The sequence below is a fragment of the Syzygium oleosum genome, unplaced genomic scaffold (assembly GCF_021117445.2).
Source record: "Syzygium oleosum isolate NSW1041296 unplaced genomic scaffold, Sole_v2.1 Sole_v2.04, whole genome shotgun sequence".
Taxonomy (NCBI): Eukaryota; Viridiplantae; Streptophyta; class Magnoliopsida; order Myrtales; family Myrtaceae; genus Syzygium; species Syzygium oleosum.
In genome coordinates, this window is record NW_026607488.1 from 12464431 (window position 1) to 12488198 (window position 23768).

The following is a 23768-nucleotide window of genomic DNA, read 5'->3' on the forward strand; positions in this document are numbered from 1 at the left end:
CAGGAGTTGATAAAATGAAAAATAGAGAGTTTTGCTTATCAAATTGTTTGAGGTACGCATTTTTCTATAACGTTTATCCGTTGAAACAACTTGCCAGGTCACTCAAATGAATTCATTTAGCTCATTCGTTATCGTTTAGCAAGTCATCTTCCAGGCATAGATTCTGAATTTATATATCGGCTCGATCGTTTTGGTCGAAGGAGCTGGTAGGGATTTACCATATTTGGAAATTCCAAAGAATTCTGGTAACCATTGAGGTTGCGCGCGATTGCCACCCCAATCACGAGAGAAAGGAAACAAAAATGAACATCACTAATTACAAAAACAAAAGGGTGTAAAATAGAAAATTGATAGCTTTATTATTTGAATTGCTCAAGATAGCTTCTTCATGTAAATTTTCTATACCCTACAGTAACCTCCTGGACCTCCGATGCTAATCATGTAGCCACTTCGATATTTTCCGAAGTGGTGATGGTTCATCAAACCATAAACATTGGATCTATCCACCCACTCCGTGGTCTTATCTGAAGGAGGTAGGAATTTGCCATCCGATCGAACCCAATGGAGTGCTCGAAAGACAGTGGCATGCTCGTAAACACCATCTGGCATGTGACCACTTCCCATCGGTGGACAGAATCCATTGCTTCCAGCTATGCCAATTCCTCCCCAAGCTATGTGTAGTGAGCCATTGCGCAAATACGGGAATAGTTCCTTTGGCCAGTAGCCCACTTTGTGATCGCTCACAATCAACCACCAATTCCCAATATTTCTATCCTGATTAGAAATAAATTTTGATAATAAGTGTAATAATGTAAAAAATGCAGAAATTATTAAAACTAGTTTATTTCAATAAACGTTGTGATATCACACCATGATTGGTATTACTGACAATGATAATCATTTAACATGGATGCAATGATTGATTGTATGCTTATATGGATAACTTTCAGTAGGGTAGAATGATAGCCAAAGTTGACAATTTTGAGGACAAAACTATTAGGCTGCGCATGGCAACCATTCTGTGCTCGGGAACAGATTCTGCTTAGAAATGATTTTTTTTTTATTTCGTGTCCGGGAACAATTTCTAAGCATTTGAAGGCGTTTGGTAACTACCCAAAATTTTTATTCTTAGAATAGAAAAAGAATAGAAATGCAATTAGTAACTACACAAAATTTATTTTTATTAATAATATTTTAATAATAATTTGAATTTTTTAATATTTTTTTCCTTTTTTTCCTTTTTTTTTCTTTTTTTCCTTCCCTTCCTTGGTCATGGCAGGTTGCCGGCATAGGCCAAGGCCGGCGAGGGCGTCGCGGCCCTCGCCACCGACCTTGTTGGTCGCAACGGTGAGGCCAACCTCGCCATCGCCACCTAGGTCCCTCGCCTGGGTGGCGACGGCGAGGTCGAGCCTCGCCTAGACGGTGAGGTCGGCCTCGCCATGGCTGGGCGAGGCCTCGCCGTCGCGGCCGCGAGCCGCGCTCACTCAAGCGGCAAGGGCCGCGACGCCCTCGCCGGCCCTAGCCTGTGGCCAGTGGCGGCGGCCGGCTGGAGGCAGGCGGTAGCAAGTGGCGGCAGGCCGGGAGGAAGAAGAACAACAAACCAAGAAAAAAGAAGAAAATCAAGAAGAATCAGAAATGAAAAAATTGTTCCAGAATCAAAAAGCTACTTTTTTTTGCTTCTTGATTCTGTTCCAAAACTAATTCTTGAAACAATTTTCTACAAAATTGTGCCCGTGCACAAAAAAAATAACATACGGATTTATGTTCCCAAACTGATTTTGGGAACAAAAGAACAGAAATTTTTACTATTTGACAAATTGTCAAACGGGCCCTTAGTCTCTAAAATATTTCAGCAAACATCATTATCTTAAGAACTTTGAAAAGATCAAACATACCTGTTCGATATGGATTAGAAGCTCATATTGAGCTCCACCATAAGTAGAAGTAGGTTCTGCTGGATAACCAGGGGTAATTTCCCTGTGCACCTGGATAAAACCCAGACATAGTACATTGTAGCATCCATTGCGGTAGCCATCTCCTTATGAGGACAATGCTTTGGCGAATAAGATTCAAATTATCTCCAACTTCTTGTTTGGATACCCGAAAATCAGTGAAAAAATGGTTCAATTAAGAATTGACAATTATCTTCACAGCTCACCTGTCCAATATGTGAACATCCTAGTACGAGCATCCCCAAATAACCGTGGAGAAACCTTGGAAAAAAAGAGATTTTTCTCTCATATCATTCTACAGTTTATTGAACTTCTTGTGTAAAAAAAAATATGACATTGACTTTCTTAAGAAAACACTTACCATCCAACCAACTACAATCATGCTGATATGCTCTGGGGGACCAGTTTCAATCCACACATTATGGGCACTGAGTTGGTCATGAGTAACATTAAGTTTGTAAACCGTCGTACCTCCACCTCCTCCATATTTAATATTTTCTATCATGTTGTCCGTTAGAGACCTGCAAATGATAATTTATAACTTAGACTACTAAAAAGTGAAAGAAAACTAAATAATCTCTTATTCACCTATGCCTACCGGTCATACTTTAAAAAATGTATTGATTTTCTTTTTGCACATAAATGATGGAAAGAACATATTTTGAGATTTTCATAAGTGAATATTTCACATGTGGTCTCATGAAATTCATATGCACATGACCTCATTAATAGATTTGAAAAAAAAATCATTGATGATATTTTATGTGAGTAAATATGCAAGTGAGCATGAGAGAGAGGAATAGTACATGTTGATTTGAAGAAACAATACTTTGTCTCATAGCCATGACGGATGGTATCTTGGGCAAGGATCTTGCCCTCATCAAATCTTCTCTTGTTACTCGACGAATGGGTATTGTTCCAATGGGGCAAGATTCTCTCAACCCAAATCTTACCGATTTTGCTTTCGAAGAAGTTCTGCGCAAGCTAGTGACATTTATATTCAGCTCTGTCTACAAGGAGAAAAAACTGATTATAGAAGTATCAATTTAGTAAAAAAAAAAAGTAGACCATTTCACCCAAATTATCCGATATTGGTCCACATATTTATTGGTTGATTTAGGAGAAAATGGCAAATTTTTACCTGAACTTTATGATTCTTCAGTAGAGGATGATTGAGTGCCGGTTGTTTGTTTATATCAACACAGTCAATTGTGTCTCCTTCTTTAGTCTTGATAAAATCAAACACAGTTAGTCATTCGTCGAGCAGCAATCGTATTTCAAAGATTAACAGGATAAATTGCAATATCTCCATGAAATTTATACGAGACTATCGCAAAAAAGGCTTTGAAGGAAAATTACCGAAAAGGTCTTGATGGATGGCTTTTTCATAGTTCTGACCTGTCTTTCCAAGTCTAACTCATCCTCTTCAGAAACATCTGCTATCTCACACAGAGAAAGACTGAAGAATAGGAGCAGCAACGGCACAAGTTCCACATACAGTTTCATGGTGACAAAAAGAAGCGTAAAGTGGCCCTCTAACGGATAGCTACACTTGTTTATATATTGCGAAAGTTTCACCCTTTTTTTGTCGATAATATACCACTGAGTGTGTTATCAAAAGTTTGAGCAATGCAATTAGGTTCGAAAGATGGTAAAAGATAAATGTAGGAGAGACTGAAAATTGTCTTTGAATAATGCTATCCTAAAAAAATGCATGTTTGCCACTTGTCTCATTCTTTCATGGTCATATCATGCATAATTATTGCCATAGCCTACGTTATTCTTGACGACCAAATGTACATATAAACTTCAAAAAGACAAATTTATTCATTAAAGAGAAGGCAGTTCAGGTATGACTAGAAATTGGAGCCTCGGGATGCTAAAGCTTTTCCGTAAAACAATGCATGGTTGCCATTTTAAAAAGTATACATGTTAGCCATTTGTCTGTAAACATCTTCCACCTTCACCACATGCATAACTAGTTTTGAGGCCAATCTATTGTCTAAGACTAAAGTGTTATGTAATATATGGTACAAATTCAAAATGCATATGAAATTAAAGGAAAAAAATAGAGAAACTAAAATTGAAAGAAGAAAGCAAAGAAAAGTTATATATGACACAAGGCACTTCAAGGTAGGGATGGATCCAAAAGAAACTTCTTGGAGCAGCTGGGTTGCCCGACAAAGAAAATGTTTTTAAAGATTTCATCTATTTCAAAAAGTGAATTGAAATTCCTTTGAAATAACAAATTATTTAACTTAAAAAGAAAAATAAAAATATTAGATTAAGTTTGGAAAGTGTTGAAAATTTAGGGAATCATGAATGTTGGAGATTCAGTTTTCGTTTGAATTACAATTTTGTCCCTTTTGTTAATGTTATGCCATTATAATGTCACCATACGCTTTTGATGGAACTACTTGAGAAAAGTTCTTTGAGTTTGTTTTATTATATATTAGCAAATGGGCACATACACAGCGTGTGTTCAAGAATCTAACATTTGAAAGATGGGAAAAGACAAATGTTTTCACTCCAAACTGGGCAAAAGATTTGAGAGACTGAAAAATTGTCTTTGAATAATGCATGCTTGCCACTATCCTTAAAAAAATGGATGATTGCCACTTGTCTCATTCTTGCATGGTGATATCATGCATAATTATTGCCAAAGCCAATGCTTTTCTCGACGAATGAATATACAAATAAACTTCAAATTGACAAATTTATTCATATTAAAGAGAAATGCAATTGAGGTATTACCGGAAATTAGAGCATCGAGATGGTAAAGCTTTTGCATAAAATAATGCATTTTCGTCATTTTAAAACGGGCACATGCTAGCCATTTGTTTGCAAACTCCTTCCACTTTCACCCATGCATAATTAGTTTGACGTCTATCTATTGTCCAAGACTAAAGTGTTACCTAATAAATGTTACAAATTTAAAATACAAATGAAATTAGACAAAAAAAAATAGAGAAACTGAAATTGAAAGAAGATAGTAGAAGAAAAGTCATGTGATTATTGACAAATGATTTTGGCTGACAAGTCATTAACGGTAAAAACTCAAGATTAGGATTTTTAATCGTGACATGACCTGTTTCTTAGTAAAAAGAGTTGTTTTAGTGTTTTTTGAATTTATTTCAGATTGCATTGCTTTCTACGTAAACCAAGACATTGATTTTACGAATAATGCAAAGAAGTCGTTAGAGTTGACTTTTGGTCAACCACTGAAGCAAAACCATCAATCAACATTTTTCAAAAATTTGAAAAAATCTAAAATTATCAAATCACTTCCTTTTATTATTAATTGAACTTCTAATTCGTTAATTTGACAAAAATCAATCAAGAATCGACTTTACAGCCAAATTGAGACTTTTGACTTTTGATCGACAAAATTCAAAATTCATTGATTTCAAGTCATTTTTTACGATTTGTTACTTCACGACATTTGATCCTGGGGTCAAAATGCACTTTATTTTTAAGCCAATTTTTTAAAAAATCAAGCTTAAGACGGGCTAGCCAATTTTCGACTGCTAATCAAGAGTCCCGATAAGTTCTTTATGAGTAATGTCAATTACCCAATTTGAATCCGATTAAGTCCAATTAACTCAATTCCAATGTCAATTTTGACAAAATCATAGCAATCTAGCTTAATTTGACCAAAATAGTGGACAACGATCTATGAATTTAGGCTTTCGACCAAAAAAAGAAAGATCTGTAAATTCAGGATGGGTCGACCCAATTTATCCAATTTAGTTTGACCCATGTTGGGTTGGAGCCCAATTTGATCAATTGAACATCAATTGTGCATGATAGCCTAATCCATAAAACAATTTGAGGGGAACTTAGGTAATTGGAATACCACGAGTTGATTCGATCGAATTGTGCCAACATGGTTTGGACCGAGCGACCTAATTGGATCGAATTGAACCCAACCCATTGGACCAACTCTTGGTCGAGCCCACATAGTGAAAATAACAATTCCAATTAGAAAAATTAAAGCGAAATTGAGCAATTGGAGAACCACGAGCCAACCCGGGTGAGATCGACCGTCCACATCGAACTACCCAGCCATGCGACCAGCCTAACCGGCCAACCCTCTCTCTACTCACACTGAATAAATTACAAAAATGCCATTTAGAAATATTGCCAAAATGCCCTTGCCATGTCACATATCCTTTGAAGTTCAAATCTCAACCGTTTATTGATCAATTTATCTTAGCCATCCATTATGACACATCATCAATCCATGTGAATAATTTGCAGCCAATAGGGAGCTTGATTAATCATTAAGGGTTTCTCTCTCTCGCAGGGAAATGTCTCGCTCACCGACCGGTTTCCTGCAAGTTTCGGCGAGCCGCCGGTCTTCCTCCGCTAGTCTAGCCGTGCGACCAAATTCCCCGGCAAGTCCTTGGTATGCTCATGGTCGGCACTACTCCAGATCCTCACCGAAAGCCCCTCAATTGGCCTATCATTTTCATTTTCTCGTCAGCATCCATTCTATCAAAGTAGGATCCTTTTTATTGATTGATCATTCTTTGTGATCGTCCGAGAATGTGGTCATTGAATGATGGTTTAAAAATCGAAGTTTGACCTCGATCTATAATCAATGTGAGATGTGATAGAATTTTTTGAAATCGAACTGAAATTTAGCTTTAGAACTAGTACAATCTAGTAAAATCAAAGTGAAATTTCATTTTAACGAGGTTTTAGGACTTGATTCTCATCTTAGCCGAACATGTATAGGCATTCTTTCATGTTATTTTTATCAATTACATATCGTTTTAACTAGAGTTTGCACGTTTAGGATGATTCATTCCTAGAATTGGATCAAGTGATAGTTAATTCTTTGTTTTGTATGTTGATGTTCTACTTGCATGTACTCGGCCGAAACATCTAGTGTAATAATCAAGCATGTTTCAATGTTGATTACTCCTAGGTTGATAATTTGTTGAATACATGTCGATTTGAGATAGTTTTATGTTAATCCGATAATGTTTGTGCATGCTTAGACGAATGTTTTAGGTAGGGATGTGCAAAGGAACCAGGAACCGCTCAGACCGCCTGGAACCGAACCGAACTGACCCAGAATTGGTGGTTCCCAAGGGAAACTGTCCGGTTCCCAGTTCCAAGTGCGGAACCGCCCACCCATCCACTTAGACCGGACTCGTAATATATATTATATTTATTTAATTTTTAATTTTTTTTAAAAATGAAATATTCTAAATCGCTAATGTGAAACTCACTAATCTTATCTGGCAATATAAAGACCTTTTGTCATGTAATGACTCTGGCTCGATGAGGCCATGGCTCTACAACTGTTGACTAACGGCCGTTCAACGCATATAGGCTACTAACTAGTTTTTATGTTGGATCACTGTCTGTTTTTGTCCATTCATAACAAGTTCAGTGAGTATGCTCTCTTACTTACACACTTCCTAACATTCATTTTGTTGATTCATTGGCTTTGGCTGAAAGTGTCTTTGATGAGGTGTAATTTTAATTAATCCAGAATCATTTATTTCCGTTGTGTAATTCTTTGTTGCATATTACAGTGCCGACACGTGAAACTTGGTGGGACTGGTTCCATGGACCCACCCGCGAATCAAATCGGACTGGCGGTCCGGTCCCCGGGTGGTTCCCGGTTCCGATTTTTCGAAACCAGTCCTTAGCGGGCGGTTCCCGGTTCTAGAGTGGGAACCGCCCACCCGAACCATGCCACCCCTAATTCTAGGTGATTGATAATGAACAAGGATGAATGTTAATGTTGACGAATATGGCTGGAATGTCCGTCAATATGGCTGGAATGTGTTCATTAATGCTGGAAATATGCATGAGAATGTATGGGAGTGCATGTGTGCAAGTTTGATAATGCAGTTTTTTTTTTGGTCGAATGATGATGCAATTAGGTAGCTGGAATTTTGAAGTCATTCTGACCTCTCGGTGTTCTCCAATTTTTAATAATTTTTGGGGTCAAAATTTGAAAAGACTTGCGAAACTTCGCTAGAAGTTGAGATCAAGAGCTTTGCAACGGTATGAATTTTGTAAAAATTGGACCTCGTTTGATCCAAAAAAGATCATCCGCAAAGTAGCGAAGGCGTTTTGCGTTAAATCTAGAAAACAATTTTCAAATTCCTCAGAACTTCTATTGCAAAAATAAAATAGTTAGAGGTCTTTTGTGCAAAACTTCAAAAAAAAAAAAAAGGTTGTTCCTTAGGGTCAAAAATGTAAACCTGAAAAGTTTGAGGTCATTCTAGCAAAGTTTAAGGGGTCAAAAGTGCAATAAACCAAACAAAGTATGACTGGCCCATAAAACTGTTTGCAGTTGAGTCCGAAGGAAAAATTGGCTAATTTGACATAATTGAAGGGCTTATTTGCAAAAACTCAAAGCATGAAAGTTGTATAGAACACATAGAGATAACTATCTATCAAATTTGGTGGTATTTTGAATTTATTTTATATTTTTCCCGTATATTTAAATTCTGCATCGGATCAGGGTCCAGGTCTCGAGCAGTTGGGTTTGTTGGTTAATTCTATACCAATTGAGCCCGAAATGGTCTAAATAAGAAATGAACTAGACATCCTAAGTTTTCCATAGCCCCTTGAATCACTTCATTTAGACACCATTTAGTGGCTCAATTGATTAAAACATAAGTGATTAGAATTGGTCCAAAAGTTGAACAAGTGATCCTTATGGCCACTAATTGATTGATTGCTTCCCATGGCTAATTGGCCTGATTGCATGTCTAATCAAGTCTTGCATGTGATTGTTAGATATATGGTAGGCTCTATTGCATGATTCGATAGGTAGATTAGAATTGGGAGATTAGAATTTTAATTAGGCGCTTGATGATTTAGCCACCATGTGATGAGTTTCACTGGGGTTATTGTTCATGTAGTGATAATTAATTAACCCTTAACTTGACTAGAGGTGGTTGGGATTAATTGAATGCATGGGCGATCTAATTCCTGAGCTCAACTTCGAATTACCTAATTATTTGTCAATTAGTGAGCTTCACTAATTGCTTGCTTTGCTTGAGTGTATGTTGCGAATGGGTGAATGGATAAGAATCGATACTGTGAGTGGTAGCGGGCCGCCGAAGAAGGCTGCCAAGACTCAATGGCAGTCCGAGGTAGTCCATGGTGGTCCAAGGTGACACTTAGATTAGCTTAGCCTAGTTTAGATTAGTCCCAATTAGATTAGCTAGTTAATGAATTTAGGTCTCAATTAGCTTAGATTCTAACTAATAAAATCCAATTAGACTTAGAATCATTTTTCCAATAAACGACTAGCTTAGTTTAGACTAATTTCACTTTAATAAAATGGTTAAATTTAAAATGGGCTGTGCTGTTTCCACTCCTACTATGGCTAAAACACTCACCATAATAGTGTTTTGACAATATTAGCCTTTGCGGGTACCACCTTTTTAAGCAGTTTGACGAAACTATTTTCCTTTTTCGTTTGGCTCATTATTTTCGTTTGTTTTCTTCTCTCTTTCTCATGGGTCCCATTTTCCTTCTTCGTATTTACTTCTCTTCGTTCCCTCCTAACTCGATCATGGTTTTAGCTTTGTTGGTATCTGATCTGAGACCACTTGATGGAATCGGCAACACTCTCTCATTCAACTAAAAAAGAACACAAAAACCCTTGAATTTCTCAATCAGCAAATCTCCAGAAAATCAGGCTCAAAATCACCTCCATGTCATCGGTTCCAAGAGCGTAAGCTTGAGTGCTTCCATTGGTATTCCGATCGACCTCGATCTCAAGCAGCTTTTGGACCTCGCCTCTCTCCTCGACCTCCCTCATCTTCATCGCTAAGAATGTGTGCCTCTTCTTATCGCCTCCGTCCTCTCCCTCTCCACCCTCAGCCTCTCTAGCTTCTTCCTCTTCACGAGCAACTCCTCTGCGAACGACGCATCTAGCTGCTCCACCTTCGCCAGAGGAGTCGCGGCGGCACAGGATGGCGTTTCTTCTTTTCCGACTCAAAGAGCATCGACAAGATCTCAATTCCAATCCTCTCAAGCTTTGGCTTTGGTTTCGGTTTTGGCTGGTTGTTGACGGGAAGAGTAGTCGGAGAGTTCCTCGGTTGGTGAGGCTTCCGACCAAAGCTTGTCATCCTAGCCGGTCGAAGGTTGGAGTGCTTGCATTTTCATCTCTTAATTATGACCATGAACAGCATGATTGCCAACATCATCATCGTTATCATCATTGTTAATGTTATTAACCTCTTTGGTCTTGTCGAAATTGTCTTCCTTCTCATCCTTTGAAACTAAGCTCTGACCATCGCCATTATTGTTGCCTTGAGAATCACCAAAAGAAGGGCTTTTGCTAGATAGGCATGGCGAGAAAAGTGTCTTATCGCCAATCATTATCACCACTGTCTTCTCTTCATACACCTTCACAGCCTTATTGTGCCCTTTTTTATTGCTCGTCTTTGCTTCACCCTGTTTTCTTCATCTCTTTGGGTGTTGCACGAATTGCTGGAGAGTTTCCAATAAGAATAGGCCAATATCAAGAGAGCAAAGCCTATGAGCCCCAACATCAATGCCAGGCCTTCAAACAAGTACAACACAGGAGAGTGCCACGGTGATCGTTGTGATGCCATTGTCGGTGTTGAAGCGATAAATGGAAAGGGGGAGCAAAGAGGGACATACGTGTGCAGAGAGAAGTAAACGAGAAGAAGGAAAGTGGGACCCGCGAGAAAAGAGAGAAGAAAACAAACATAACACCACGTACAAAAAAAAAGATGCCTTAAAAAAGTGAGACCCATAAAAGTTAATCCATAAAGGTTAATATTGTCACAATACTGTTATAGAGAGTGTTTTAGTCATAATGGAAGTGGAAAAAGCATGGCCCATTTAAAATCCCTTTAGATAGGTTCTAATCCTTAATCTCAAGCTTATGGGGGTTTAGGTCCCAAGGCTTAATAACAAATTCATGTCTATTCTTTGCCTGACTCGTTATCGGCTTTTGGTTGGAGATGTTTTAATAATCTTTGCCCGACTTGTATCAGGTTTTTCCTTTCCCACACTCGGATAGATGCTTTCAATTACTTGAGTGTTTCAATTCTGCACCACCATAATAATAGCTTGTTTGTTATATTCTTTTCTATAACGTTTATCCGTTGAAACAACTTGCGAGGTCACTCAAATGAATTCATTTAGCTCATTTGTTATCATTTAGCAAGTCATCTTCCAGGCATAGATTCTGAATTTATATATGGGCTCGATCGTTTTGGTCGAAGGAGCTGGTAGGGATTTACCATATTCGGAAATTCCAAAGAAGCCGTCCAAAGAATTCTGGTAACCATTGAGGTTGCGCGCAATTGCCAACCCAATCACGAGAGAAAGGAAACAAAAATGAACATCACTAATTACAAAAACAAAAGGGTGTAAAATAGAAAATTGATAGCTTTATTATTTGAATTGTTCAAGATAGCTTCTTCATGTAAATTTTCTATACCCTACAATAACCTCCTGGACCTCCGATGCTAATCATGTAGCCACTTCGATATTTTCTGACGTGGTGATGGTTCATCAAACCATAAACATTGGATCTATCCACCCACTCCGTGGTCTTATTTGAAGGAGGTAGGAATTTGCCGTCCGATCGAACCCAATGGAGTCTTCGAAAGACGGTGGCATGCTCGTAAACACCATCTGGCATGTGACCACTTCCCATTGGTGGACAGAATCCATCGCTTCCAGCTATGCCAATTCCTCCCCAAGCTGTGTGTAGTGAGCCATTGCGCAAATACGGGAATAGTTCCTTTGGCCAGTAGCCTACTTTGCGATCGCTCACAATCAACCACCAATTCCCAGTATTTCTATCCTGATTAGAAATAAATTTTGATAATAAGTGTAATAATGTAAAAAATGCAGAAATTATCAACACTAGTTTATTTCAATAAACGTTGTGATATCACACCACGATTGGTATTACTGACAATGATAATCACTTAACATGGATGCAATGATAGATTGTGATTGTATGCTTATATGGATAACTTTCAGTAGGGTAGAATGATAGCCAAAGTTGGCAACTTTGAGGACAAAACTATTAGGCTGCACATGACAATCATTCTGTGTCAGGGAATAGATTCTACTAAAAAATGATTCTTTTTTATTCCGTGCCCAGGAATAATTTCTAAGCATTTGAAGGCGTTTGGTAACTACCCAAAACTTCTATTTTTAGAATAGAAAAAGAACAGAAATGCATTTGGTAACTACATAAAATTTCTTTTTATTAATAATATTTTAATAATAATTTGAATTTTTTAATATTTCTTTCTCTTTTTTTCCTTTTTTTTTTTCTTTTTTTCGTTCCCTTCCTTAGCCATGGCAGGTCGCCGGCATAGGCCAGGACCGGCGAGGGCATCGCGGCCCTCGCCGCCGACTTTGCCGGTCGCAACGGCAAGGCCAACCTCGCCGTCGCCACCTAGGTCCCTCGCCTAGGTGGCGACGGTGAGGTCGACCTCGCCTTGGCTGGGCGAAGCTAAGCTGACCTTGCCATCGCTAGATCTGGGTAAGGTTGAGCCTCGCTTAGCCATGGCAAGGCCGACCTTGCCGTCGCCACCCAAGCGATGGTGAGGTCAACCTCGCCATGGCTGGACGAGGCCTCGCCATCGCGACCGCGAGCCGCGCTCACCCAACCGGCAAGGGCCACGATACCCTCGCCCAGGCAGCAAGGGCCGCGACGCCCTCACCAGCCCTAGCCTGTGGCCAATGGCGGCGGCCAACTGGAGGCAGGCGGCAGCAAGTGGCGGCAAGCCGGGAGGAAGAAGAACAACAAACCAAGAAAAAAGAAGAAAACCAAGAAGAATCAGAAATGGAAAAATTATTCCAGAATCAAGAAGCTACTTTTTTTTGCTTTTTGATTCTATTCCAAAACTGATTCTGGGAACAATTTTTGAAAAATTGTGCCCGGGCACAAAAAATTTAACAAACGGATTTCTATTCCCAAACTGATTCTGGGAACAAAAGAACAGAAATTTTTACTATTTGACAAGTTGTCAAACGGGCCCTTAGTCTCTAGAATATTTCAGCAAACATCATTATCTTAAGAACTTTGAAAATATCAAACATACCTGTTCAATATGGATTACAAGCTCATATTGAACTCCACCATAAGTAGAAGTTGGTTCTGCTAGATAACCAGGGGTAATTTCCCTATGCACCTGGATAAAACCCGGACATAGTACATTGTAGCATCCATTGCGGTAGCCATCACCTTATGAGGACAATGCTTTGGCAAATAAGACTCAAATTATCTCCAACATCTTGTTTGGATACCAGAAAAACGGTGAAAAAATGGTTCAATTAAAAATTGACAATTTTCTTCACAGCTCACCTGTCCAATATGTGAACAACCTAGTACGAGCATCGCCAAATAACTGTGGAGAAACCTTGGAAAACAAGAGATGTTTCTCTCATATCATTTTACAATTTATTGAACTTCTTGTGTAAAAAATACTATGACAATGACTTTCGTAAGAAATCACTTACCATCCAACCAGCTACAATCATGCTGATATGCTCTGGGGGACCAGTTTCAATCCACACATTATGGGCACTGAGTTGGTCATGAGCAACATTAAGTTTGTAAACCGTCGTACCTCCACCTCCTCCATATTTAATATTTTCTATCATGTTGTCCGTTAGAGAAACCACCTGCAAATGATAATTTATAACTTAGACTACTAAAAAGTAAAAGAAAACTAAATAATCTCTTATTCACCTATGCCTACCGGTCATACTTTAAAAGATGTATTGATTTTCTTTTTGCACATAAATGATGGAAAGAACATATTTTGAGATTTTCATAAGTGAATATTTCACATGTGGTCTCATGAAATTCATATGCACATGACCTCATTAATAGATTTGAAAAAAAAAATCATTGATGATATTTTATGTGTGTAAATATGCAAGTGAGCATGAGAGAGAGGGATAGTACATGTTGATTTGAAGAAACAACACTTTGTCTCATAGCCACGACGGATGGTATCTTGGGCAAGGATCTTGCCCTCATCAAATCTTCTCTTGTTACTCGACGAATGGGTATTGTTCCAATGGGGCAAGATTCTCTCAACCCAAATCTTATCGATTTTGCATTCGAAGAAGTTCTGCGCGAGCTAGTGACATTTATATTCGGCTCTATCTACAAGGAGAAAAAACTGATTATAGAAGTATCAAGTAGACCATTTCACCCAAATTATCCGATATTGGTCCACATATTTATCGGTTGATTTAGGAGAAAATGGCAAATTTTTACCTGAACTTTATGATTCTTCAGTAGAGGATGATTGAGTGCCGGTTGTTTGTTTATATCAACACAGTCAATTGTGTCTCCTTCTTTAGTCTTGATAAAATCAAACACAGTTAGTCATTCGTCGAGCAGCAATCATATTTCAAAGATTAACAGGATAAATTGCAATGTCTCCATGAAATTTCTATGAGACTATCACAAAAAAGGCTTTGAAGGAAAATTACCGAAAAGGTCTTGATGGATGGCTTTTTCATTGTTCTGACCTGTCTTTCCAAGTCTAACTCATCCTCTCCAGAAACATATGCTATCTCACACAGAGAAAGACTGAAGAATAGGAGCAGCAACGGCACAAGTTCCACATTCAGTTTCATGGTGACAAAAAGAAGCGTAAAGTGGCCCTCTAACGGATAGCTGCACTTGTTTATATATTGCGAAAATTTCACCCTTTTTTGTCGATAATATACCACTAAGTGTGTTATCAAAAGTTTGAGCAATGCAATTAGATTCGAAAGATGGTAAAAGATAATTGATTTTGATTCCAAACATGGTAAAAGATAAATGTAGGAGAGACTGAAAATTGTCTTTGAACAATGCTATCCTAAAAAAAATGCATGTTTGCCACTTGTCTCATTCTTTCATGGTCATATCATGCATAATTATTGCCATAGCCTACGTTATTCTTGACGACCAAATGTACATATAAACTTCAAAAAGACAAATTTATTCATTACAGAGAAGGCAGTTCAAGTATGACTAGAAATTAGAGCCTCGGGATGCTAAAGCTTTTCCGTAAAACAATGCATGGTTGCCATTTTACAAAGAGTACATGTTAGCCATTTGTCTGTAAACATCTTCCACTTTCACCACATGCATAACCAGTTTTGAGGCCAATCTGTTGTCTAAGACTAAAGTGTTATGTAATATATGGTACGAATTCAAAATGCATATGAAATTAAAAGGAAAAAATAGAGAAACTAAAATTGAAAGAAGAAAGCAAAGAAAAGTTATATATGACACAAGGCACTTCAAGGTAGGGATGGATCCAAAAGAAACTTCTTGGAGCAACTGGGTTGGCCGACGATATATACTGAAAATCTTCTCTTTAATCCAAATGATTGCAAATTTCAAGTATTTATAGAAATTTTTTTTACAGATTTGATCTATTTCGAAAAGTGAATTGAAATTCCTTTGAAATAACAAATTATTTAACTTAAAAAGACAAATAAAAATATTAGAGTAAGTTTGGAAAGTGTTGAAAATTTAAGGAATCATGTATTTTGGAGATTCAGTTGTCGTTTGAATTACAATTTTGTCCCTTTTGTTAATGTTATGCCATTATAATGTCACCATACGCTTTTGATGGAACTACTTGAGAAAAGTTCTTTGAGTTTGTTTTATTACATATTGGCAAATGGGCACATACATAGCGTGTGTTCAAGAAACTAACATTTGAAAGATGGGAAAAGACAAATGTTTTCACTCCAAACTGGGCAAAAGATTTGAGAGACTGAAAAATTGTCTTTGAATAATGCATGCTTGCCACTATCCTCAAAAAAATGCATGATTGCCACTTGTCTCATTCTTGCATGGTGATATCATGCATAATTATTGCCAAAGCCAACGCTTTTCTCGACGAATGAATATACAAATAAACTTCAAATCTTCAAATTTATTCATTAAAGAGAAATGCAGTTGAGGTATTACCGGAAATTAGAGCATCGAGATGCTAAAGCTTTTCCATAAAATAATGCATTTTCGTCATTTTAAAACGAGTACATTCTAGCCATTTGTTTGCAAACTCCTTCCACTTTCACCCATGCATAATTAGTTTGACGTCTATCTATTGTCCAAGACTAAAGTGTTACGTAATAAATGTTACAAATTTAAAATACAAATGAAATTAGACAAAAAAAAATAGAGAAACTGAAATTGAAAGACGATAGTAGAAGAAAAGTCATATGTGATTATTGACAAATGACTTTGGCTGACAAGTCATTAACGGTAAAAACTCAAGATTAGGGTTTTTAATCGTGACATGACCTGTTTCTTAGTAAAAAGAGTTTTTTTAGTGTTTTTTGAATTTATTTCAGATTGCATTGCTTTCTAGGTAAACCAAGACATTGATTTTACGAATAATGCAAAGAAGTCTTTAGAGTTGGCTTTTGGTCAACCACTGAAGTAAACCATCAATCAACATTTTTCAAAAAATTTGAAAATATCTAAAATCATCAAATCACTTCCTTTTATTATTAATTGAACTTCTAATTCGTTAATTTGACAAAAATCAATCAAGAATCGACTTTACAGCCAAATCGAGAATTTTGACTTTTTGATCGACAAAATTCAAAATTCATTGGTTTCAAGTCATTTTTTACGATTTGTTTCTTCACGACATTTGATCCTGGGGTCAAAATGCATTTTATTTTTAAGCCAACTTTTTAAAAAATCAAGCTTAAGACGGGCCGGCCAATTTTTGAGTGCTAATCAAGGGTCTCGATAAGTTCTTTATGAGTAATGTCAATTACCCAATTTGAATCCGATTAAGTCCAATTAACTCAATTCTAATGTCAATTTTGACAAAATCACAGCAATCTAGCGTAATTTAACCAAAATAGTGGACAACGATCTATGAATTCAGGCTTTCGACCAAAAAAAGAAAGATCTGTAAATTCAGGATGAGTCGACCGATTTATCCAATTTAGTTTGACCCATGCTGGGTTGGAGCCCAATTTGATCAATTGAACATCAATTGTGCATGATAGCCTAATCCATAAAACAATTTGAGGGGAACTTTGGTAATTGGAATACCACGAGTTGATTCGATCGAATTGTGCCAACATGGTTTGGACCGAGCCGACCTGATTGGATCGAATTGAACCCAGCCCATTGGACCAACTCTTGGTCGAGCCCACATAGTGAAAATAACATTTCCAATTAGAAAAATCAAGGCGAAATTGAGCAATTGGAGAACCACGAGCCAACCCGAGTGAGATCGACCCTCTACATCGAACTACCCAGCCATGCGACCAGCCTAACCAGCCAACCCTCTCTCTGCTCACACTGAAGAAATTACAAAAATGCCATTTAGAAATATTGCCAAAATGCCCTTGCCATGTCACCTATCCTTTGAAGCTCAAATCTCAGCCGTTTATTGATCAATTTATCTTAGCCATCCATTATGACACATCATCAATCCATGTGAATAATTTGCAGCCAATAGGGAGCTTGATTAATCATTAAGGGTTTCTCTCTCTTGCAGGGAAATGTCTCCCTCACCGGCCGGTTTCCTACAAGTTTCGACGAGCCGCCGGTCTTCCTCCGCTAGTCTAGCTGCGCGAACGATTTCCCCAGCAAGTCCTTGGTATGCTCATGGTCAGCACTACTCCGGATCCTCACCGAAATCCCCTCCATTGGCCTATCATTTTCATTTTCTCGTCAGCATCCATTCTATCAAAGTAGGATCCTTTTTATTGATTGATTATTCTTTGTGATCATCCGAGAATGTGGTCATTGAATGATGGTTTAAAAATCGAAGTTTGACCTCGACCTATAATCAATGTGAGATGTGATAAAAAAAATTTGAAATCGAATTGAAATTTAGCTTTAGAACTAGTACAATCTAGTGAAATCAAAGTGAAATTTCATTTGAACGAGGTTTTAGGACTTGATTCTTATCTTAGCTGAACATGTATAGGCATTCTTTCATGTTATTTTTGTCAATTACATATCGTTTTAACTAGAGTTTGCACGTTTAGAATGCTCATTCCTAGAATTGGATCAAGTGCTAGTTAATTCTTTGTTTTGCATGTTGATGTTCTACTTGCATGTACCCGGCCGAAACATCTAGTGTAATAATCAAGCATGTTTCAATGTTGATTACTCCTAGGTTGATAATTTGTTGAATACATGTTAATTTGATATAGTTTTATGTTAATCCGATAATGTTTGTGCATGTTTAGACGAATGTTTTAGGTAGGGATGTGCAAAGGAACCAGGAACCGCCCAGACCGCCTGGAACCGGACCGGACCGATCTAGAACTGGTGATTCCTAAGGGAACTTGTCTGGTTCCCAGTTCCAAGTGCGAAACCGCCCACCCATCCACTTAGACCGGACTGGTGATATATTTTTTAAAATGAAAAATTCTAAATCCCTAATGTGAAACTCGCTAATCTTATCTGACAATATAAAGACCTTTTGTCTTGTAATGACTCTGGCTCGATGAGGCAAGGGCTCTACAACTGTTGACTAATGGCCGTTCAATGCATATAGGCTACTGACTGGTTTTTATATTGGATCACTGTCTGTTTTTGTCCATTCATAACAAGTTTGGTGAGTGTGCTCTCTTACTTGCACACTTCCTAACATTCATTTTGTCGATTCATTGGCTTTGGCTGAAAGTGTAGTAGATGAGGTGTCATTTTAATTAATCCAGAATCATTTATTTCCGTTGTGTAATCCTTTGTTGCATATTACAGTGCCGACGCGTGAAACTTGGTGGGACTAGTTCCATGGACCCACCCGCGAATCGGACCGGACTGGCGGTCCGGTCCCCGAGTGGTTCCCAGTTCCGATTTTTCAAAACTAGTCCTTAGCGGGCGGTTCCCGGTTCTAGGGTAGGAGCTGCCCACCCGAACCATGCCACCCCTAATTCTAGGTGATTGATAATGAACAAGAATGAATGTTAATGTTGACGAATATGGCTTGAATGTGTTCATCAATGCTGGAAATATGCATGAGAATGTATGGGAGTGCATGTGTGCAAGTTTGATAATGCAGTTTTTTTTTTGGTCGAATGATGATGCAATTAGATAGCTGGAATTTTGAAGTCATTCTGACCTCTCGGTGTTCTCCAATTTTTAATAATTTTTGGGGTCAAAATTTGAAAAGACTTGGGAAACATCGCTAGAAATTGAGATCAAGAGCTTTGCAACGGTATGAATTTTGTAAAAATTGGACCTCGTTTGATCCAAAAAAGTTAATCTGCAAAGTAGCGAAGGCGTTTTGCGTTAAATCTAGAAAACAATTTTCAAATTCCTCATAACTTCTATTGCAAAAAAAAAAATAGTTAGAGGTCTTTTGTGCAAAACTTCAAAAAAAAAAAAAAGGTTGTTCCTTAGGGTCAAAAATGTAAACCTGAAAAGTTTGAGGTCATTCTAGCAAAGTTTAGGGGGTCAAAAGTGCAATAAACCAAACAAAGTATGACTGGCCCATAAAACTGTTTGCAGTTGAGTCCGAAGGAAAAATTGGCTAATTTGACATAATTGAAGGGCTTATTTGCAAAAACTCAAAGCATGAAAGTTGTATAGAACACATAGAGATAACTATCTATCAAATTTGGTGGTATTTTGAATTTATTTTATATTTTTCCCGTATATTTAAATTCTGCATCGGATCAGGGTCCAGGTCTCGAGCAGTTGGGTTTGTTGGTTAATTCTATACCAATTGAGCCCGAAATGGTCTAAATAAGAAATGAACTAGACATCCTAAGTTTTCCATAGCCCCTTGAATCACTTCATTTAGACACCATTTAGTGGCTCAATTGATTAAAACATAAGTGATTAGAATTGGTCCAAAAGTTGAACAAGTGATCCTTATGGCCACTAATTGATTGATTGCTTCCCATGGCTAATTGGCCTGATTGCATGTCTAATCAAGTCTTGCATGTGATTGTTAGATATATGGTAGGCTCTATTGCATGATTCGATAGGTAGATTAGAATTGGGAGATTAGAATTTTAATTAGGCGCTTGATGACTTAGCCACCATGTGATGAGTTTCACTGGGGTTATTGTTCATGTAGTGATAATTAATTAACCCTTAACTTGACTAGAGGTGGTTGGGATTAATTGAATGCATGGGCGATCTAATTCCTGAGCTCAACTTCGAATTACCTAATTATTTGTCAATTAGTGAGCTTCACTAATTGCTTGCTTTGCTTGAGTGTATGTTGCGAATGGGTGAATGGATAAGAATCGATACTGTGAGTGGTAGCGGGCCGTCGAAGAAGGCTGCCAAGACTCAATGGCAGTCCGAGGTAGTCCATGGTGGTCCAAGGTGACACTTAGATTAGCTTAGCCTAGTTTAGATTAGTCCCAATTAGATTAGCTAGTTAATGAATTTAGGTCTCAATTAGCTTAGATTCTAACTAATAAAATCCAATTTGACATAATTGAAGGGCTTATTCAGTCTCTCCTACATTTATCTTTTACCATGTTTGGAATCAAAATCAATTATCTTTTACCATCTTTCGAATCTAATTGCATTGCTCAAACTTTTGATAACACACTTAGTGGTATATTATCGACAAAAAAGGGTGAAATTTTCGCAATATATAAACAAGTGCAGCTATCCGTTAGAGAGCCACTTTACGCTTCTTTTTGTCACCATGAAACTGAATGTGGAACTTGTGCCGTTGCTGCTCCTATTCTTCAGTCTTTCTCTGTGTGAGATAGCATATGTTTCTGGAGAGGATGAGTTAGACTTGGAAAGACAGGTCAGAACAATGAAAAAGCCATCCATCAAGACCTTTTCGGTAATTTTCCTTCAAAGCCTTTTTTGTGATAGTCTCATATAAATTTCATGGAGATATTGCAATTTATCCTGTTAATCTTTGAAATACGATTTCTGCTTGATGAATGACTAACTGTGTTTGATTTTATCGAGACTAAAGAAGGAGACACAATTGACTGTGTTGATATAAACAAACAACCGGCACTCAATCATCCTCTACTGAAGAATCATAAAGTTCAGGTAAAAATTTGCCTTTTTCTCCTAAATCAACCGATAAATATGTGGACCAATATCGGATAATTTGGGTGAAATGGTCTACTTGATACTTCTATAATCAGTTTTTTCTCCTTGTAGATAGAGCCGAATATAAATGTCACTAGCTTGCGCAGAACTTCTTCGAATGCAAAATCGATAAGATTTGGGTTGAGAGAATCTTGCCCCATTGGAACAATACCCATTCGTCGAGTAACAAGAGAAGATTTGATGAGGGCAAGATCCTTGCCCAAGATACCATCCGTCGTGGCTATGAGACAAAGTGTTGTTTCTTCAAATCAACATGTACTATCCCTCTCTCTCATGCTCACTTGCATATTTACACACATAAAATATCATCAATGATTTTTTTTTCAAATCTATTAATGAGGTCATGTGCATATGAATTTCATGAGACCACATGTGAAATATTCACTTATGAAAATCTCAAAATATGTTCTTTCCATCATTTATGTGCAAAAAGAAAATCAATACATCTTTTAAAGTATGACCGGTAGGCATGGGTGAATAAGAGATTGTTTAGTTTTCTTTCACTTTTTAGTAGTCTAAGTTATAAATTATCATTTGCAGGTGGTTTCTCTAACGGACAACATGATAGAAAATATTAAATATGGAGGAGGTGGGGGTACGACGGTTTACAAACTTAATGTTGCTCATGACCAACTCAGTGCCCATAATGTGTGGATTGAAACTGGTCCCCCAGAGCATATCAGCATGATTGTTGCTGGTTGGATGGTAAGTGATTTCTTAAGAAAGTCAATGTCATAGTTTTTTTTACACAAGAAGTTCAATAAATTGTAAAATGATATGAAAGAAAAATCTCTTGTTTTCCAAGGTTTCTCCACAGTTATTTGGCGATGCTCGTACTAGGATGTTCACATATTGGACAGGTGAGCTGTGAAGAAAATTGTCAATTCTTGATAGAACCATTTTTTCACCGATTTCCGGGTATCCAAACAAGAAGTTGGAGATAATTTGAGTCTTATTCGCCAAAGCATGGTCCTCATAAGGTGATGGCTACCGCAATGGATGCTACAATGTACCATGTCCGGATTTTATCCAGGTGCACAGGGAAATTAGCCCTGGTTATCCAGCATAACCTACTTCTACTTATGGTGGAGCTCAATATGAGCTTGCAATCCATATTGAACAGGTATTTTGATCTTTTCAAAGTTCTTAAGATAATGATGTTTGCTGAAATATTTTAGAGACTAAGGGCCCGTTTGACAACTTGCCAAATAGTGAAAATTTATGTTCTTTTGTTCCCAAAATTAGTTTGGGAACAGAAATCCGTTTGTTAAATTTTCTGTGCCAGGGCACAATATTGCAAAAAATTGTTCCCAGAATTAGTTTTGGAATAGAATCAAGAAGCAAAAAAAAGTAGCTTCTTGATTCTGGAACAATTTTTCCATTTCTGATTTTTCTTGGTTTTCTTTTTTTTTTCTTGGTTTGTTGTTCTTCTTCCTCCCGGCCTGCCGCCACTTGCTGCCGCCTGCCTCCAGTTGGCCGCCGCCACTGGCCAGATGCTAGGGTCGGTGAGGGCGTCGCGACCCTTGTCGCCTGGGCGAGGGTGTCGTGGCCCTCGCCGGTTGGGTGAATGTGGCTCGCTGTCGCGACGGCGAGTCCTCGCCCAGCCATGGCGAGGCTGACCTCACCGTCGCCTGGGTGGCAAGGGCGAGGTCGGCCTCGCCATGGCTGGGCGAGGCTCAACTTTGCCCAGATCTAGCGATGGCAAGGTCAGCCTCGCCCAACCTAGGCGAGGCTGACCTTGCCGTCGCCACCCAGGCGAGGGACCTAGTTGGCGACGGCGAGGTTGGCCTCGCTGTCGCGACCGACAAAGACGGTGGCGAGGGCCGCGACGCCCTCGCCGGCCCTGGCCTATGCTAGCGACCGGCCATGACAAAGGAAGGGAAGGAAAAAAAGAAAAAAAAAAGAAAAAAAGAGAAAGAAATATTAAAAAATTCAAATTATTATTTAAATATTATTAATAAAAAGAAATTTTGTGCAATTACCAAACGCGTTTCCGTTCTTTTTCTTTTTTAAGAATAGAAATTTTGGGTAGTTATCAAACGCCTTCAAATGCTTAGAAATTGTTCTCGGGCACGGAATAAAAAAGAATCATTTTTGAGCAGAATCTTTTCCTGGGCACAGAATGATTGCCATGCCTAATAGTTTTGTCCTCAAAGTTGTCAACTTTGGCTATCATTCTACCCTATTGAAAGTTATCCATATAAGCATACAATCACAATCAATCATTGCATCCATGTTAAATGATTATCATTGTCAGTAATACCAATCATGGTGTGATATTACAACGTTTATTGAAATAAACTAGTGTTAATAATTTCTGCATTTTTTACATTATTACACTTATAATCAAAATTTATTTCTAATCAGGATAGAAATACTGGGAATTGGTGGTTGATTGTGAGCGATCGCAAAGTAGGCTACTGGCCAAAGGAACTATTCCCATATTTGCGCAATGGCTCACTACACATAGCTTGGGGAGGAATTGGCATAGCTGATAGCAATGGATTCTGTCCACTGATGGGAAGTGGTCACATGCCAGATGGTGTTTACGAGCATGCCAGCGTCTTTCGAGGACTCCATTGGGTTCGATCGGATGGCAAATTCCTACCTCCTTCAGATAAGACCACGGAGTGGGTGGATAGATCCAATGTTTATGGTTTGATGAACCATCACCACTTCGGAAAAAATCGAAGTGGCTACATGATTAGCATCGGAGGTCCAGGAGGTTATTGTAGGGTATA

General features: G+C 38.1%; 2 protein-coding genes and 1 pseudogene across 2 annotated transcripts; all 3 read right to left on the bottom strand.

Annotated features, from left to right (window-relative positions):
• Positions 1-399: 399 nt before the first annotated feature.
• Positions 400-9759, bottom strand: LOC130137893 (uncharacterized). The gene is made up of 5 exons (XM_056310408.1): positions 9643-9759; positions 9478-9572; positions 2314-2473; positions 1896-1985; positions 400-774 (listed from the first exon to the last, which is right to left on the bottom strand). The coding sequence occupies exons 1-5, from the start codon at positions 9757-9759 to the stop codon at positions 400-402; spliced, it is 837 nt and encodes a 278-aa protein (XP_056166383.1).
• LOC130138031 (protein GLUTAMINE DUMPER 1-like) lies at positions 9509-10567 on the bottom strand (annotated as a pseudogene).
• A 573-nt stretch (positions 10568-11140) lies between these two features.
• On the bottom strand, positions 11141-17625 carry LOC130137894 (uncharacterized). The gene is made up of 6 exons (XM_056310409.1): positions 17611-17625; positions 17189-17224; positions 13297-13351; positions 13034-13176; positions 11894-12011; positions 11141-11840 (listed from the first exon to the last, which is right to left on the bottom strand). The coding sequence occupies exons 1-6, from the start codon at positions 17623-17625 to the stop codon at positions 11404-11406; spliced, it is 804 nt and encodes a 267-aa protein (XP_056166384.1). The 3' UTR covers positions 11141-11403.
• Positions 17626-23768: the final 6143 nt, after the last annotated feature.